Genomic DNA, 19031 nt, shown 5'->3' with positions numbered 1-19031 from the left:
GCTCTTTGGGACCTGATGGTGGCGGTCACCAGGCTGAAGGACACTCTCCTAATTCTTGTCCCTTTGCTGTGAGCTCCTGGCAGGCAGGTCCCTGGGCAGGCTCAGCGCTGGCTCGTGAGAACAGGAGGAGTCCCCACGCAGCCCCCTGGAGCAGCCCCGCCCTCCTGCCGCTGCATCTCTGCAGCGCGACCTGGCTCTCCCCGCTCTGCTCCAGGCCTGCCGATGCCGCGCTGTGTTGGGACTCAGCTCCCAGGTGGCTCCCTTCCTGACCGTGTCCCAGATAACCCGAGTCACAGATCCATCCCTGGGATCCCCCTGACTTCCTGCAATGGAGTGGGTCTCGGGTCCCTGTGGATGGACGCTCCAGCCAGGTCTGCTCTGGTCTCTGGCAGTCGACCAGAGCCGGTGGAGCGCGCAGATGGAAACGTAGAGCCGTCCTCCCTGGGCACTGCCCCTGCTTGCCTGTTGCTGCTGTGACAGATGCTGCAAACTCAGAGGTTTACAACCATTGGTCCCCTGACCATTCCCCAGGCTGGGAAGGAAAAGCCCAGTTGATGGGTAAGGCCGGGCGTGGGGAGGCAGGGCTGGCTCCTCCGGGGGTGTGAGGAAGAATGGAGCCCATAACTTCTCCAGTGTCCAGAGGCCACGGGACCGTGGCGCCTCCTCGGCCTCGGGCTGTGCAGTCACGTCGCCTCCTGCGACCCCAACCCCCTCCAAGGATCGCTGTGCGACCCAGGACCTCCACTGGACCCCAGCAGCAAGGGTCCCAGGGCCGGGGCCTGGGCGTCCGTGCGGGCCGGCGCTCAGCCCTCCCACAACCACATTTACTACATCAGGAAGGATGGACGAGAAGGCTGAGCCCCTTGGGTCCAAGCTGCTTTAATTCCGCCAGAAACCCCAGAGCATTTCTTTCCTACGGGACGAGGACACGGGCGCGAGACTCCTGGGGCTGCACTGTTGACAGAGTTCCCAGACCTTGGTCCTGAAGAGCCGGCCCACAAACACATAAATCACCGGGTTCAGGCAGCTGTTGACGAAAGCGGAGAAGTTGGACAGCTGCAGGCCCAGGTCGGTGAACTCCTCCCAGAAGCAGCCCCCGATGGCGTGCACCTGCCACAGGCACTCCAGGAACGCGAAGAAGTGGTAGGGGGCCCAGCAGACCAGGAAGGAAGCCACGAGAGTGAGGATGAGCGCCGTGCTCTTGCTGTCCCGGGGGCCCCCGCACCGCGAGGGGACGCGCTCCCCCCGCCTCCGCAGGGAGGCCAGGATGTGGCAGTTGAAGAACAGGATGGCGGCCAGCGGGAGGAGGAAGCCCAGCAGGTTCAACTCCACCATCCTCAGCCAGTGCCAGGCCTCGTGCGGGAGCAGCAGGATGCAGGCAGAGACGTTGAGCTCCGGGACGGCTCTGACGGAGCGCAGCACGAAAGTGGGGGTGCTCAGGAGGCCCCCCGCGAGCCAGATGAGCGCGCAGGTGGCCTGAGCCCGCCGCCGCCGCCGCCCCCTCCGGCTGGCCATGGGGTGCACCAGCACCCTGTAGCGGTCCTGGCTGATGGCCACCACCAGGAAGATGCTGATGAACAGGTTGGCCTTGATGACCCCGTTCACGATGCGGCAGAGGGCGGCCCCGAAGGGCCAGTCGAATTGGTTCCGCACATTCTCTGCCCAGAAGGGCAAGCCCAGGACAAACACCAGGTCAGAAGCGGCCAGGTTGGCCAGGTAGATTTCTGCCACACTCAGTCGCCGCCGGGCCAGGAGGAAGACGGACAGGACGAAAGAGTTTCCCAGGAGGCCGAGGGTGAAGATGGCAATGATGAACGTGGGCAGCAGCCTGTGCAGCAGGTCCCAGGCATCCGGGGCGCCGCTGCAGGACGTGGCATTAGGAGGGGCGAGCTGGCTCTGGTTGGAGGGCTGGAGCTCCAGGGGGCCCTGTGAGGCCATCCACAGTGACCTGAAAAGAGCAGCACATGGAATAACACGGGGCCCGGACCCAGCCTGCTGCCTGTAGTGAACAATAAAGCTTTATCAGCACAGGGGTGCCGTGCGTGCCCGCGTCGTGTTCGGCTGCCTGTGCGCTGTTGGTGTTCACTGAGCACCTCCTTTGAGTCAGGCGCTGGGCGTGGCATTTGGGACACAGACAAAAAGTCCCTGCCCAGCGTGTGCCAACGGCCCAGAGGGAGGAGAAGGTCAGCACCAGTGGGAGTGAGCAGGCTGGCGGGCCAGCGGCTGAGGGCTGGCCGTGGGCACGGCGCAAAGCCGTCAGACTCCAGGTGCAGCTGAACCGCCGCCATCATTTTCAGTTGGGTTTCGGCGTGAGAAGGGGGGACTTGGCTGGTGCCACTTTTGACCCCAGCACCTGGAGGTGTGACATTGTCACCGACTGAGAAGGGGCTGGCAGAGTGAAGATGGGGCCGGGACCTGGGGGAAGGGGAGCAGGTCAGTTTGGGGCTGGTTTGGGTTGAGATGTCCGCTGGACATCAAGGGCACGGTGAGATACATGAGTCTCGTGCTCAGGGACGAGTCTGAGACAAGGACACACATCCGGGAGTTTAGCCACATGGATGGAGCTGGAAGCCGCACGACTGGATGAAGTCACCGAGGGAAAGCACAGAGAAGCCAGTGAGGCGCTGGGCAGCCAGACCCACAGGAAACATGAGCCACGGTGGCCCGGTGCCCGCGAGACGCCCAAGGCACAGCATCTGGGCGAGGCTGGAGGCTCTGGCCACGGCGGCTTTGTTATTTATTGCAGGGCGTAGATCCACAACTGTCTGTTTATTTTCTTATTTTGCAATACTTTTAAATTTTGCAATAAATTCTGGCAGTGATGTGCTAAAACACAAACATTACTGCACATCTAAGTACTGAACTTCTCAAGGAAGCTGATGATGAACGCGCGATTTGCACAGAATGTGGACGTTGACATCACTGGGGGCTGTGGTGACTCGAAGCTGCTCCTTTAGTAGTGCTTCCTTTAAAGATGCGCTTATTTAAAAGGCAGACTTACAGAGAGCGAGCGAGCGAGAGAGAGAGAGAGAGAGAGAGAGAGAGATCTTCCACCCACGGTGGCCAGGGCTGGGTCCAGACGCAGCCAGGAGCCTCATCAGGGTCTCCCACATGAGGGCAGGGGTCCAAGTACTTCAGCCATCTTTCACTGCTTTCCAGGTGCATTAGCAGGGAGCTGGATCAGAAGTGGAGCAGCCGGGACACAAACTGGCACTCATACAGGATGCTGGCACCGCAGGTGATGGCTTAACCCATGGCACCACAACACAGGCCCCAGAAGTTACTAATTTTAAGAAGATGGTGCCCTAAGACACGGGCTTCACCCCGATAGTCACAGAAGCCGCGGGACACACAGCCGCTCTTCGGTTCCACCTGTTCGTGCACAGAGGCACAGCAATGGCTGCTTAGGCGCCGGCTCAGTAAGAACTTGACAGGCGAGACTGCACTATCAGCACCCTCACAGTCTTCCAAGAGAAAGAGCAGCGAATTCCAATCGCCACTCAGTCCTTCACCTGGAACCAGAGGGGGCTTCTGCAAGTTCATTCCAGCCAAGCGAGACTACAGGCCTTCTTTAAATTCAGCTTAAAGTTTTTACAAGTTACTGCATTTTTGTGGGGTAATGCAAGCACACATTGTGGCCTGGTAGCCGCAGTGTCCTCACTAAATGAAGAGATCAATAAAACAGAATGGTAATGGAATAGACTGTGGTGCCTGCATGATTTGTAATTGCATTAAGTTTTAGAATTCTGCCAGCGACGTAGATGGTTTATTTCACAGAATTTATAAAATTTTAGAGCAAAGGCACAAACTCACTCAACTACCAGCTTTGTGGTGAAGTTGATGATGATATTTAAAAAGATTTATTTACTTGAAAGTCAGAGTTACACAGAGAAGGAGAGGCAGAGAGAGAGAGAGAGAGAGAGAGAGAGAGAGAGAAAGTCCTCCATCCACAGGTTCACTCTCTAAATGGCCACAACGGCCGGAGCTGGGCTGATCTGACCTAAAGCCGGGATCCGGGAGCTTCTGCTGGATCTCTCACACAGGTGCAGGGGCCCAAGCACTTGGGCCATCTTCTACTGCTTTCCCAGGCCATAGCAGAGAGCTGGATCAGCCAGGTCTTGAACCGGCGCCCATTTGGGATGCCAGCACTACAGGTGACGGCTTTACCCTCTAGGCCACAGTGCCAGCCCCTTGTTTAAAGATTTTTTAAAAATTGTTTTCGACTAGAGCTACTTTATAACTCTGTTGATACAATATAACAAAATTTTTGTTGTATGTGTATCTGTCCATAAATCTTTCTATTCATTTACATAATTTTATAAATATATTGCACATCTGTATACTTATTTGAAAGAGCAGAGATACAAAGAGAGAGAGAGGGAGTGAGAGAGTGAGCGAGCGAGAGAGAGAGAGAGAGAGAGAGAGATCTCCCATCGCTCCCATCTGCTGGTTCACTTCCCAAATGCCTATACCAGCCAGGGCTGGGCCAGGCCACAGCCAGGAGCCCGGAACCCCATGCAGGTCTCCCTCAGGGCTGGCAGGGACCCAGGTACCTGAGCCACCACTGCTGCCTGCCAGGGTGTGGGAGTGGAGTGCGCACCTGAACCCAGGCCTCTGAGACAGGCCGTGGGCAGCCCAAGCAGCATCTTAGCCTCCACACCAGCCTGCCCCGGAGTCATAATTCTTTGGCCAATAGTTCTGACAGCGCTGGGGGACCCGACCCACCTGCTGTGTGTAGAGATGCACCTTGGTGCCCCGCCCGGCAGCGTCCCTGCGGTTGGGGTGACACACCCGACGCAGCTCGGGCCTGACGACGGGCAGGAAAGCCAGGTCTATTCCTGGATGCTGCAGGTGCAAATCTGTGCATTTCTCCATCCGCTTGGCTGTGTCCTGTCCCCCGCCATGCTCAGCTGAGGGGCAGGCCTGGAGTGAGCAGAGCCCCGGATCTGGCCAGGGCGGTGGGTACTGGGCCGCTCTGCCCCAGTCCCTCTGCCGGGCACAGGCCCCCACCCCGCAGCTGCTGGGATAGGGCCTGCTGGGTCTCCGTCCTTGCACTGCCCTTGGCCTCAGGGGGCTGCCTTGCCAAGGGGCAGCGCACGCCAGCGACCGGCCAGGCCCCAGCCTCCTCGTGGGATGATGCTGAAAGCCCGCTCCCCTCCAGAGTGTCCTGTGCCCGCCTCCCTCAGCCCGAGCACGCGGCCGAACACCTGCAGGGACCCCGTCTCAGAACCCCCTTCCCGATGTCTGCTCCAAGCCCCTGGGCCACGGCTGTGCCCAGTGAAGACAGAGAGGCGAGAGAACTCCACGCTTGGTTCCAGCGCAGGCGTGTGCATCCCTGGGGGAGGCTGCATGCGTGGGGTGGGAAGGAGGCGGGACTCGTGTGAGCAGGGGCAAGAGGAGGGTGTGCAGCTTCCCCAGTGTCCTGGGCAGAATGACGTCCCCAAAAGGGGGGTTCGGGCCCTGACTCCTGGTGAGTGTGGCCTCACTTTGCCAGTGTATTCAAGGGGAAGTTGCGCGGGATGAGGGTGCCCCCTAATCCAGAGACCAGAGCTTCTGTGAGTAGGGGATACACTGGGGACGGAGCTGGAGGTGGAGATTGGAGGGTGGCACCTGCAAGCCGAGGGGGCAAAGGACGCAGCCACCTCCAGAAGCCAGAAGGCAGCGGTGGGGGGCTTCCAGGAAGCCCAGCCCGCAGACATCTTAGTTTCATAGCTTGGGCCCCTGGGACCCTGATGTCCAACCCCCCAGCCTCAGGTCTTTAGTAGGTGCAGCGACCCCAGAAAGCCAACACACCCTGAAAACCTGGCTTCTTGGGTGCCCGGGGGTGCGCCCAGCAGCTGCCCCGGGTCCTGGTGTGCATTGGGCCTCAGGTCACCGCTCCCCATGCCGCTCTCCGCAGGTGCCCGGGAGGACCTGCACTGTTGTGGCAGGCCTGGCCCTGCCTCCCCCAGTGCTGGGGCTGCTGCCCAGGCCCGGCTGCCAGTGGCGGCCTCGCCTGTGCTCTGCCGAGGGTCACGGCCTGTGCTTCACTGTAGTGGCTCGGTCCCAGCCACACGCCTGGGAGGAGCGATGGGCACTGCTATCCCCATCGAACAGATGGGGAAAAGCGAAGGTGTCGGGGTTACCCAGTGGGCTCTGTGTAGTCACAAAGGTGCCCATGGGAGAAAGAGCATGGCACGGAAGTCAGGGACCCCCAGCTAGCCCGGGGCCGGAGCTCGAACCTGACCAGGTCAGCAGACCAAGGATGTCAGCGGCCACGTCCGACCATGCCAGGCATTTCATTTTCGGAGGGGCTGTTGTCACCAGCGGCTGCCGGGTCATTAAGTCCCTTCCCTCGTTCTAAGCTCTCGCTCTGATTTCCACCGGGCACATAGTAGGTGCTCCGGACACAGCAGCTTTTGACATTATTAGCAATGATAGGATCTATCTGGGAATTCCAGAAAGGACGGGGGGCAAGTGTGCGAGGGACGAGGATTCTGGAACTCCTGCGTGATGGCTCCTGGACTCCGCACACGTTAACCTCGGCAGTGCTGTGGGAGGCGGCAGCATTTCTTCCACGCTCAGCCCGCTTTGAATGAACTCCGGTTCAGGGACGATAAAGGGGCTCGAAATGCAGCCACCGGTGCTGAAGCTGCCACAGGTAACCTGGCCAGTTACCCGGAGACGCCGGTGGTCGGGGTCCGAGCCGGGCTCTCACGGCCGGATTCAGCCTGGCCGTGTAGCCTGCCCTGGACCTCCACAGAGGCTGGAACCTTCTTCCCAAACGCTTCCCTTTCCTTCCTGTTCTGAAAAAGCGATTAAAACCCAAACAAGGTACGGAACAAAAAAAAAATCCTTTTATATTGATTTAGAAAAAAATGCACTTCCAGAAGCAGACAATTCTGGCATAAAAGGAGGCTGCTCTGCTGGCGTTTCTCTCTGGGACTAACTCTGTTCTATTTCACGACAGTAGGAGAGAAGAAGACGGGCATTTACTTACTCGGCCGGGACAGGCAGGCGCTCCGGACTCCGGCTGGCCTCGGCTGGCGGCAGGAGCTGCTGGTGGGAGTGTGGCCGCCTTAAATAATACCACCTCGCCTCCAGTGACCTCACGGGCGACTATGAAAAAGTGAGTCTGATGCAGAGGGGCCGGCCGGGTGGGAGAGGAGGAGCTCTCCTCCCCTTGGCCCTGCAGGGACGGTAGGAAATTACCTCCTGGCTGGGGTAGCATCCAGGAGCCGCCACCCTGCTCCAGATCTGTGCCTGGGCGCACGTGGGCGTGGCTGCCTTCCCGAAGGGCTCACAGCGCCCGCTGGCACCGAGCGGTGGCCTCAGTCCCGCTCCCAGCTGGCTCCTGTGCGTCTGGGGGTTCTGAAGCACTTTTTTTTTTTTTTTTAAACGGGAGCCAACTTGACTGCTGTCTTTTGAATCTTGGCCGTGAAGGCCGCGACGCCAGGAATCCATCAGTCTGGGCCCCGTTATACAAACAGGGAGCTGGGAAACTGGCTGACTCATGCGTTGCTCAGCACTGAGTCAGATCGCAGGCACTTTTCCCCAGCCTCCCCTGGCAGTCCTGAAATCTCTTCTGTGTGAGTCTTTGGGGCACAGGGAGCCGACCCCACGGAAGACTCGAGCTCCAGACCAGACGCCTGTGGTTTTGAGAGGCGCGCGACCGAACACCACTGACCTGCGGGAGACCCGCCGGGAATTCAGGACTTGACTCCTGGCTTCGATCCACAAACGCCCAGGACGGAAGCGGTCCCCTGGGTCCTTTCTGTGACTGAAACCTCGGAAGCTTCCGCTGCTGGGTCAGCTCCCAAATGCCCACAGCAGTCAGAGGTGGGCTGGGCTGAAGCCAGGAGCTAACACCATCCGAGTCGCCCATGTGCCCTGGGGCCATCACCTGCCGCCTCCCAGGGTGTTAGCAGGAAGCAGAACTGGAAGCTGAGCCAGGATTGAAATGCAGGCCAGGGTGGCTTGTGGGTGTCCCCAAATAACAGCTTGACTTCTGCACCCAGCGCCCGCCCCCAGAAAGGCAGATGCCAAGGATCAGGAGCAGGTGCAGGTTTAGGGAGGAAGCAGGGAGCTGCACTGGGGAGGGAAGGTCCTTTCCTATTCAGGGGAGGCCTCTCTGGTGGGATGCGGTGGGGCCGTGTGTGGGTCACGACAGGTTTATGTGGGAGAGCACTCATGCCGTGCGTGTGTCTGTCTGTCCTGTGTTTACTGGCGGGAGAATGGGAGGCCAGCTCTGCCAGGATGGGGGCACTGGGTCTGATTTTGGCTTGTCCAGAAGATGGGCCGGCAGGAGAATGGCCCGAGTGTGACGTGGCCGTGGCCGTGGCCGTGGCAGGGTCTGGGCTATCAGGGCACCAAGTGCCATTGCTGGGGACTGAGTCGGTGGGGTCCCACTCTAGGGGGGGTGGGGTTAGGTGGGAATGGAATAAATGCTTGTTGCCAGTGTTACTCGCCCAGGATAGGAATCAGGGAGCAGGCAGGGAGGGGTGAGGCCCCATCTGTGTAAAGAAAACACACGGCCGGGGACAGGAGGGGCAGAGGGGCAGAGGAGCGAGGGGGCCGGGAGGGGCCTCTGCTGTGGCTTCGCTTCCTTTTCCAGTGTCACCCTGTTTGTCTGACTGCTGGTGGGGGCTGCGCTTGCTCAAGGTCCTCTGGGCTTATGGGTGAAGAGGCAGGCAGCGCAGAGGCCAGGGCTGCCATCTGGACGGAGCGGACAACCTGGCCAGCTTGCTGGGACAGGCCACCGTGCCCTGGGCTTGTCCTTAACCCCACTGGCGGGCACCCCAGGCAGGCTGCACCTGCTGCCGCATGTGTTGGCTGGACCGCTCTAGGGGAGCAAGCCCCGGCGTTGGGGGCACTTGGGGACGGAGACACAGGGTCACACTCCAGTCTGCAGTCACCTTGTCCACTCTCCTTTTCTGGGTCTGTCTGGTCCACCGAGAGGAAAGATTCTAGAACACGTGACTCGACACACGTTCCCTACGAGCAGAGTGGAGAGCGGGCTGGGCGGAATCTGAGATGCACGTGAGAAGCCTGAAGAACAAAGTCCCCATGTGTCCTGTACTGGTCTGGGGGGTCCTTGGGCGGACCCCGCACCTCCTTTTCTCATGCACCTGCGGGCTATCTCTGTCCTTGAAGGCAACTATTTTTTTTTTAAATTTTTTTGACAGGTAGAATTATAGACAGTGAGAGAGAGAGACAGAGAGAAAGGTCTTCCTTCCGTTGATTCACCCCCCAAATGCCTGCTATAGCTGGTGCTGTGCCGATCTGAAGCCAGGAGCCAGGTGCTTCTCCTGGTCTCCCATGGGGTGCAGGGCCCAAGCACTTGGGCATCCTCCACTGCACTCCCGGGCCATAGCAGAGAGCTGGACTGGAAGAGGAGCAACTGGTACAGAATCTGACACCCATATGGGATGCCGGCGCCACAGGCGGAGGATTAACCAAGTAAGCCACAGCGCCAGCCCTGAAGGCAACTATTTTGGCCTTTATAGTATAGATTGTTCCTCCAGATTATATGAAGCATGAATGTTATCTCCGTTAAGGGAAACTATATTTCCTCGAACCAATCTCGTTCTCCTAGTACTAAGCCCCTGAGAAAGAAGCATGCGGTTTTCAGGCATGGAGAGCCAAGCCACGGTGGCAGACAATGAGCTCCATGAAGGACCTTTGTGAGTGAGACCCCGCGGAAAGAATGGGCCATCAACGAAGGAGGTACCTTTCTCTGATGGGAGGAGCGAACTTCCACTTTGACTATGGCCCTGTCTAAATAAGGTCGGAGTTGGTAAACTCAAGAGGCTTCCATAGCCTTGGCAGCTCATGACAAGAGCCTCGGGTGATTACTGACGTCATGAACAAGAGTGTCAATTGTTAAATCAACAACGGGAGTCACTGTGCACTTACTCCCCATGTAGGATCTCTGTCCTTAATGTGCTGTACTATGTGAACTAACGGTATAACTAGTACTCAAACAGTACTTTATACTTTGTGTATCTGTGTGGGGGCAAACTGTTGAAATCTTTACTTAGTATATACTAAGTTGACCTTCTGTATATAAAGTTAATTAAAATGAATCTGAATGAAGAATGACATGGGAGAGGGAGTGGGAGAGGGGACAGGAGGGGAGTAGGAGGGCGGGTATGGGGGCACCGGAGGGGAGTAGGAGGGCGGGTATGGGGGAGGGGGAGAACGGCTACATTCCTGCAGCTGTACCTACAGAATTTGCATTCATTAAATAGAAGCTTAAAAAAAAAAAGAAAGAAAAACAAACAAAAAAAGCTGTGACTTCGAGCAGAAAAGCCCTTGTAAACTAATCAAAGGTGAGGGTTGCTCTGACAGCAGTCCCCGCCCATCTTTCCACACCTCACTGGAACACAGCATGAGCAGCGTCCCCACAGCATGGTGGGGGGGCGCCTCTCTCATCGCCTCCACCTGCAGAGCCGAAGGAGCGAGCACAACTGGGGCCAGGGCACCGTTAGCTCCGCCCGAGGCTGTCTGCGGGCTCTCCCCTCGCAGGCTGCGGCCGGGGCTCGAACCCGGGCTCCGGGCTTCCTGACCACGCTCCTTTAGGCTGTGCTTCTGCTGCACAAGAGTTTGCAGGATGGTGGCCGGCGGCCTGACCCCGAGGGACCCTGAACCCCTCCCTGGTCTTGCGGTGACACCCGCGGCCATCCCCTGGCCGAGAGGATGGCTCACAGGCTCCCAGCAGCCCCTGGCCTCCCCTGCCTGCGAGGGTTTGCTAAGAATGACCTCCCCCGCCCCTCCGGGCGAGGGTGAGGGCGAGGGCTCCTCACTGTCCTAGCCATCCACACCGGCCGTTCCCCATAGCATGGTTTTGGCAAAGCACAGGATGACAGCTGGGGACACGAGTGTGTCCCAGGGTCCAGGCTCTCGGTGCTGCCTGGCCTGAGCCAACGCCCAAGCCCCGGGTGCTGACTCCGGGACAGGAGGGTGGAGGAAGCTCTGCAGGGCCAGGGTTCCACGGACCAGGACAGTGCAGAAAACGTCCATCTACGACTCTCACTCCCCATGCCGGCGTGCCGTGGGAACCGAGGACTTTCCCACCTGGGACATGGGGCGTGAGCGCAGCCCAGGGCAGCACGTGGAAGGGTTTTATGACTGGAGCTAATCGGCTGCTCTGTTGGCTAGATCCGAGTTGGGCCACGCCACGTCCCCACTTGAGCCCCCCCACCCCACCCCGAGGCTCTGCCCAGGCCCAACACTAAGCGATGGCTGTGGTCCTCAAGTCTGCAAGTGACACACTCGGGCACTTCCCTGAGCGTCCCCACGCGTTACCGCCCCTGGGGCTCCTCAGTCTGCTCTGAACGCACTGCGTCCCCCCTCACCACAGGGCCTTTGCACGGCTCATTCTCCCCACCCGGAGCTCCCCTCACATGCAGAGCCGCTGGCTTGCTGCCACGGGTCCCCCTTCCTGGAAACAAAGCCCCTCCCCTGTCCATCACTACTGCGCTCACAGACCCCCTCATGCGTGGCAGGCGTTCAAGTGCTTCTCTCTCACTTCCTGTCTCCTGCACTGGAGCCAGCTCCACCCAGCCGGGATTTGTCTCTAGATGAGGGCCAGAGCCCCAGCCTCACAACAGGGCCGACGTGCGGACAATGGCTGGGTGAAGTCACAACCCCCTTTTCACATACAGCCCAAGGGTGGATCTGATGTCAGCAATCATGGCTGGCATCCCTTGTGGGTGCTAGGCCCCGGGTGGGTGCTGGGGGTCCCTGCCCCCTGAGGAGCGCCCAATAGTGTGGCTGAGGGGAAACAGCGGGGCAAGGTGGCCCCAGCTCTGCCCGAGCCTGAAGACCGCACTTCACCCTGCCCAAGGCCGAGAGTGATGGCTGAAATGGACCAACCAGGCTGGGCCGTGGGCCCCGATCCGGCGTGTCCTGAGGGTGTTTCTGGAATGGGCTCACAGTCAGATCAGCGTGTGGGGGGGTCTCACCCGGACACTGCAGGCCCGAGTGGAAGAGAAAGGAGAGTGCGTCCTCCTGGCCTGTTCGCAGCGGGGGCACCGTCGTGTGCCCTCAGCTGGGCCCCTCGCGTGGGTCTCAGGGCTCCCACTTGAACCGGAACCACGCCACTCACCCTCCCGGGTCTCCGGGCTGCGGGCAGCACGTCGTGGGGGGGCCTCTCTTTTCTTTTGTTTATTTGAAAGGCAGGGAGACAGAGATGGCGTGGGGCGGGGTGGGGTGGGGGAGGAGAGAGAGAGAGAGAATTCGGAGGCGCCACATGACTGAATCTCTCCCTGTCCACTTCTGTATCCCCTCCTGGTTCTGCGTCTTTGGAGATCCCTGATGTGCAGGGTCTGGGAAGACTTCATGGTGAGGGTTATTTGAGCTGGGTTTTGATAGATGAATAGGAGTTTGGAAGGTGGGGAAACTGGAAAAAGCTTTGTAGGTAGCACGTTCCTGATGTGTATCAGAAACACACACACATGTGTGCAAGCTGCGGTGCAGGGCTCGCTAAGGACCTGGAGTCAGGAAATCCAGGCCCCGGGCTCCCGTTCCTCCTAGGAGCACCACTTAGCTCCTAAACTCGCGCAGGCCCTGTGCAGGCTCTGGGTTTGGTGCAGGGAAGAGAATTAGACAGACAGTGTCAGCCCAACGTGGGCGGCGGTCTCTGAGGGCGTAAACAGAGTTGAGGGCTGGGCATCTCCCGTCTGCTGGTTCTCTCCCCAAACGCCCACAACAGCCAGGGCCGGCCAGGCTGGTGCTGTGCACCGGAACTCCTCCGGGTCTCCTAGGCGGGTGGCAGGGGTCCCGTTACTTGCGCCCCCCCCCCCCGTTGCCTCCAAGGGAGCACACTGGCGGATAGCTTCACTCAGAGGCGGAGGCAGGATTTGAACCCAGGCGCTCCGATATGGGATCTGGGCGTCCCGAGTGGCGTCTTGCCCGCTGCCCCGAATGCCCGCCCTCCCCGCCCACTTCTGAGCACTGCTGTGAGGCTCAAGTCGATGCCGGAGAAATGTGACTGCGGCACAATGAACGTGCGCACGTGGGCGTGTCCTCCTGTCTCCCGGCTCTCTCTGTGTACACTGGTGGAAAAGCTCTTACACCCCTCTGCCATCAGCCTGGGCGTCTAACTGGCCCGTGTGTACTGCAAAGAATGGGGCCTTGAACAAAAGCAGCTTTCCGTGGGGCCAGCGGGTGGGTCTTCCTGCCGTGGTTAGTGAGCTGCCCTGGGCTGTCTGGCTGGGAAGCTGATGCCAGTGCCAGCATCGTTAGTGCGGTCACGTGAGCTGCACAACCCTGGGTGCAGGGAAACAGGAACGGCTGAAGACGATGGCACCTTCTCCTGGAAACTCGGAATCACCCCTGATTCGTCGGGGTACAGATGCGGGATGGAGAAAGACGTGCCAACGGGGAGACCCGCCCGTGAATCTGACCATGGTGAGTTTCAGGAAGAAGCTGAACGGTTGCAGGAAGCTCCCAGAGAGGCCGGGGAGGCAGCAGGAGAACTTGCACTGGATCCCAGAGTGTGAGAAGACCCAGGTGCCACACGAGGCGTCCCTGCAGGTGGAGCAAACAGCATAAGCAAAGGTCCTGGGGCCAGGACAGCTTGGTGTGCTGGGCGAGCTGAGAATGCTCGTGTAGATATGGGGCAGCCGGCCGGCAGGCTGAGACCCGGCGAGACGGGGCAGCTTAGGGAGTGTGGGGAGGGCTAGTCCACAGGTCCGGCAGGCTGCAGGAGGTCTGGGGACCAGGGAGGGGAAGGCAGGAGGGTTGGGCAAAGGGCACACTGAGTGTGAAGTGGCCCCAAGAAGGCCTGGCTGACCCGGAGATTCTGAAGGCCGGAGCAGCCTTCGGAGCTGAGTCGGGGGCAAGAGGCCTGGGCCTCCCCCGCCTCCCACCAAAGAGCTGTGCCGTGGAGAGGCTGCACTCCCAGCCGAGGGCCGGCCGTGGCAAGGTCCCTGGCAGGTGGGAACCAAGGCTGGCATTCGGAAAGAGGGGGGCCTGTGTGGCACAGCTGCCAGCAGTGCTGGGAGCCACGGGAGGCGCCTGAGCCTTTGCAAAGCTCAGCCTGGCTCTAGGGGACAGGTGCATCGGAGCGGCTGCGCCGGTGGGTGTGAGGTGGAGGTGCAGGTGGAGCCGGGGCTACCTGGTGGAGCCCAGTGTGTGGGAGGAGGAGACAAGGGAAGGAGGATTTTTCTAGGCTTCTGGCTGGGCAGCTCAGGTTTCCAGTTGCTGAACAGGACGAGGAAGAGAGGATGTTTCTTAGGGACAAAAGGCTCAGTTTGGACTGCAGCTTGACATGCGTGTGCGGGCGGCGCTGTGGCGCAGCGGGCTAAGCCTCTGCCTGCGGAGCCAGCATCCCATATGGCGCCGGTTGCTCCCACACAGGTCCTGGTTGCTCCACTTCCAATCCAGCTCCCTGCTGATGCACCTGGGGAGGCAGTGGAGGACGGCCCGAGTGCTTGGGCCCTGCACCCACGTGGGAGACCCAGAAGAAGCTCATGGCTTCTGGTTTTGGATTGGCCCGGCTCTGGCTATTTTGGCCATCTGGGGAGTGAACCAGTGAAGGAAGACCTCTCTCTCTTTCTCTCTCTCTCTCTCTCTTTCATTTTCTCTTTCTCTCTGTAACTCTGCCTCTCAAATCAATCAATCAATCTTTAAAAAAGAGAGATGTGAGAGGCATTTGGAGCCTAGACAGCTTCTAAGACGATACCCTCACACTGAGAGTTACTAACACGAGGCATCAGGTTCTCCAGGAAAGCAGAACCCAGGGGAGGCCTACCTGTCTCTAGGCTGCCCTGCATCCATCTGTCTGTCTGTCATCGACCCATCAATCATTTATCTATCTGCAAATCTGTCTATCTACCTACCTCTCTCTCTCTCTCTCTCTCTCTACCATCTCTCTGTCTCTGTTTCTCTACTGTAAGGAACTGGCTCACGTGGCAGAGAGGTGTGATAACCCCAAACCTGCAGCGCAGCCCAGCAGGCTGGAAACTCGGCAGGGTTGGTGCTACGTCCTGAGCTAGAATCTGTCTCCCACTGCGTAGAGGAGGCCCAGCCACGTGGCTGAGAGTGATCTCCATGGCTTGAAGCCGGCTGGGCGTAGGCCCCACCGCCACGGGCACACACCTCCACAGAACGCCCAGCTTTGGGTTTCATCAAACAGCTGGGCCCTGCAGCCCAGCCGGCTTGGCACATAAAGCTCTCAACCGCAGCTGGTGTTCAGAGCACCATTCTGGCTGGGGGCAGCTTGGGGGGGGGGGCAGGTCAGGGAGGAGAAGCAGGAGGAGGCCTGAGACACAGAGCGGAGGCGCCGGGCAGTCAGAGCCTGAAGGAACAGCTGGTGAGGGTCAGAGTCTGTGCCAGTCGAGTCGGGAGGCCGGGGCAGACACAGCAGAGTGCAGCAGGCCTCTCCTGCAGGACTTCTCAGGGCCTTTAAAGTGTGTCCACGCGTTGTGAAGCCCCGTGGGCGAGGAAGACATTTCAGCCTTATTTGACCAATCAGGAGCCAGGATTGCTTTGGGGAGGGTGTGGGGGGATCTTTGGGAAACTCCACGGAAGCCACAACACGTGGAAGAGCAAAAGGTTGGAAGGTGAGCTGCGCAGCTCTGGAGGAGAGTGGGGTCAGGACCGAGCTGGAGAGCGTGCAACCCCGCGCTGAGGGGCTGGAGGCGCGGACGCAGGAGGCCGCATCTCAGAAGGAGGTGATCCCTTCTCCCCGTGGAGCAGCAGGAGGAGGGCCCCAGGAACTGCCCCCCAACACGCAAGATGGCCCGGTCTCCCGGGACGGTGCATCCCGGCTTTGCCTTCCACCCGGTGCAGGATACTCTGTGAGCAAATCTGAACCCAGACAAGACCTGGGCCCCTGAGGTCTGATTTGGGCAGGTGTAGGCTGTGGAGTCACCTTGCTGGATTTATTGGAGAGGGAGAGAGCAAGAGATGAAGGGAGGGAGGGGGTGGGGGGGGTCCAATTTGCTGGTTCACTCCCCAGCTGCCTGCTCCAACCAGGTCTCCCACGTGGCAGCCTCCCAGCTATTGCACCCTCAGTGCTGCCTCCCAGGGTCTGCATTAGCGGGAAGTTGGAGCTGGGAAGGAAACCAGGTGCTGTGATGTGGGACCTGGGGGCTCGTGTCCTCCTCAGTCCATCGATGTCAAACCAGGGATCCCAGGACATTTTCTATGCTGCCCCCGGAAGCTCGGTTTCCTAATCTACGGAGTGGCTGCTTTGCAGAGTGTGGAAATCACATGAGCTAGTGCGGCGAGGCGGCTGGCCTGGGTAAGCATGCAGTAGCGGTCGTCCCCGATTTTATCATTTTGCTGTTGCACAAGGCAGTGGTCATGTCAGCCCAGGAGGGGCCGCCCAAGAGCCTCTTGAGCTTGGCCAGAACCGCAGAGAGGAAGCAGATGTCCCTGGGGGGCCCGCTGGGGGTCCCGGAAGGTGACTCAGCAGGGAGACAGGCATCCCGAGAAGACCCGGAGCCCCATCTCTGGCCATCTTTCAGGGTTGTGGATCCGCCGCCTCACCCCCTGTGGGCTTGGGGGCTGGGCTGCGTGCAAGCCGGGAGCTGGGCCTGGTGGTTTCTGCTTAATTGGTTCCGAGACTCCTCCAAGCAGCCTGCCCTTGACAGTCTGGGGAGGCAGAGAGGCGCGGAGCAGCCTGGGGCCTGGGCCTGCAGAGACAGCTCTGTAAAGCCAGCGCCTCCAGCCTGTGGCTCACACGGCGGGGACCTGGTGCCGTGCGACCCTGGGAAGCGCCTCAGTGCCTTCCGGTGGAAAAATCCTCTAAAACTCCCTAAGCCCGCATGGCCTGGGCTTTCGTAGGAAGTGTCCTCTCCCCGGCTAGAATCTGCAGCTCCAAGAGGATCTGCAGGGAGGTCCCGCTGCACTCTCCCGTGGCTGGGAAAAGGCACGCGTGTCCGCTGACTGGCAGTCCCAGCGTGGAGCGAACAGCTGAGATCCATCCGCTCAAACCTCAGGGGGCCAGGCCTCCCAAATCAGGGCCAGCAGGGTGGCTCCTCCTGGAGGCCCCGGGCAGAGACCACGCTTGCTCCTCCCCAGCTTCTGGGGGTTCCAGGCAGCCCTCTGCATCCCTGGGCTTGTCGGGATCATCGCCTGCCCCTGTGCCTCCTCCTCTGTCCCAGTGTCTTCTCCTTTTACCCCAAGGACACTGGTCATTGGATTTAGGGCCCATCTGAACCTCGCACGACCTCTCTCAGTTCTGCAGAGACCCCCTCCCGACTCAAGTCACAATCCGAGCTTCCAGGTGGACGTGGATTGTAGGGGGAGGCATGCTCTCTTCATAGCAGCTGTATCTGACTTAATCTTTGCCAACCGTCACCGAGGGGACAACAGAGACCCCAATGGGCCAAGCGACCGTGCCCGAGTTCCCACAGCCAGGGTGTGGCAGAGCTGAGCTGCCACCCAGGGTGGCCCCGGCCTTGTTCACGCCTCCTTGATGGTCCCCAAGGGCCCCTTTGCAGAGTCTCCGTGTCTGAGTGAGCCAGGCTTCCTCAGGGTGCCACGGCCCAGATAAGGAGACCGAGGTCAAGGGCAGAGGGGGGGATGGGCAATGTGGCTTGACCACATGGTCATCACATGGGCAGTCAGTGGCAGAGCAGGGGCCCCAGCTGGGTCCCCAGAGTTCTTCCCTTACAGTTCAAGGTCCTACCTCAGTGTGAGGCGGGTGAAGGAAGTCAGAGGCCCGAGATGCGTTCTATGACTCCGCCTATGTGAAAGGTCCGGGGCAGGCCAGGCTCCAGGCCGGAAGGTGAGTGGGTGCTGGCAGCGCTGGGGGGCACTGAAGGAAACGGGACCCCTTCTTGGGGTGACGATGCTGCTTTGGAATGAAGTAAGACCCTGAAAATAAGGAAAAGCTGAGACTGATGAACTGTGCGGAATGTGGACTATAATTGATAAAGCTCTCTCTTTTTTAGAGGTTTATTTATTTGAAAGTCAGAGTGACAGAGAGAGAAGGAGAGGCACACACAGAGAAAGATCCTCCATCTGCTGGTTCATGCCCCAAATAACCGCGACAGCGAGGGCTGGGCCAGGCCAGAGCCAGGAGCCAGGAGCTTCTTCCAGGTCTCTCACATGGGTGCAGGGGCCCAATACTTGGACCATCTTCTGCTGCTTTGCCAAGTACATTAGCAGGGAGCTGGATCCGAAGTGGAGCAGCTGAGAATGGAGCGGCGCCCATAAAGGATGCGGCGTCGCCTTTACCCAACACACCAGAATGCCGGCCCCTCAATAGAGCTCTCACTGTGAGTCCAAGGTGCCGGCCAGCACCCCGAGGAGGTCACTGTGCAGGAACCAAGTACAGGCCGCCCTGCAAGGCCTAGAGATGCGGTCTGTTGTGGCAGAAACAGCCCAAGCCCTGGCTCCTGTCGGTCCTGCAGAAGCCACTCAAAGGCATGGGATTCCAAGAGCAGGCGCTGCCCCGAGGAGCTGTGTGGCCTCAGTTGGCTGCCTCCCTCTCTGGGCCCTTCCGTTTCCACACTGACCTGGCCCTCACACAAGCACCTGCCTCCCGGCCTGGCAGTGGGGTGGGGCTCCTTGACCCAAGGCCGTTTCGCCCCGGGCAACAGGAAACCACAGACAGACCTCAGCTGCCCATCGCTGACCCCCACTTCCTGCGGGCGTAGGGTGAAGGGTCAGAGGTCTGCCTTTGCAGTGGGATCGGGCATAGCAAAGAGAGAGCGCAGCCCCTCGCTGGGTTGTGTAAAATGGAGACTTCACCTCTGAACCGTGGAGACGCCTCTCCAGTGGCCTCGTCGCCAGCGTGAGGACCCCTCAGGTCCCCTGGTGTCCGGGTCACATCGCTGCATCTGGCACTTGCCTACTCAGGCCTGGGTGGACTCACAGGCCAGTCCCCTGGCTTGGTTCCCTGAATCCTGCCTGGGCTTCCCTCCACCCAGGGGCCAGGAGTGCAGGGCCTGCTCCTGTCGCCTGGCTGGGTAGGACTGGGAGGGGAGGAGGAGGCCCCCCTGGCTTGTCGTGTGTGCTCAGAGCCCTGCTCAGCTTCCAGTCCTGTGGCTTCCCTCGGCATTGCAGGCTTCCTCGAGCCACGTGCACACTTG

At 59.8% G+C, this 19031-nt stretch overlaps 1 protein-coding gene across 2 annotated transcripts; it reads right to left on the bottom strand.

The window, feature by feature from the left end:
• Window positions 1-863: 863 nt before the first annotated feature.
• BDKRB1 (bradykinin receptor B1) lies at window positions 864-17757 on the bottom strand. Of its 2 annotated transcripts, none has more exons than XM_008249375.4 (2): window positions 17624-17757; window positions 864-1948 (listed from the first exon to the last, which is right to left on the bottom strand). In XM_008249375.4, exon 2 carries the CDS (start codon window positions 1936-1938, stop codon window positions 880-882), a length of 1059 nt encoding a protein of 352 aa, XP_008247597.3. In that variant the 5' UTR covers window positions 1939-1948; window positions 17624-17757; the 3' UTR covers window positions 864-879.
• Between the last annotated feature and the right edge of the window lie 1274 nt (window positions 17758-19031).

This window comes from Oryctolagus cuniculus, chromosome 20, assembly GCF_964237555.1.
Source record: "Oryctolagus cuniculus chromosome 20, mOryCun1.1, whole genome shotgun sequence".
Classification (NCBI taxonomy): Eukaryota; Metazoa; Chordata; class Mammalia; order Lagomorpha; family Leporidae; genus Oryctolagus; species Oryctolagus cuniculus.
This window is presented reverse-complemented; position numbering and strand designations above follow the sequence as displayed.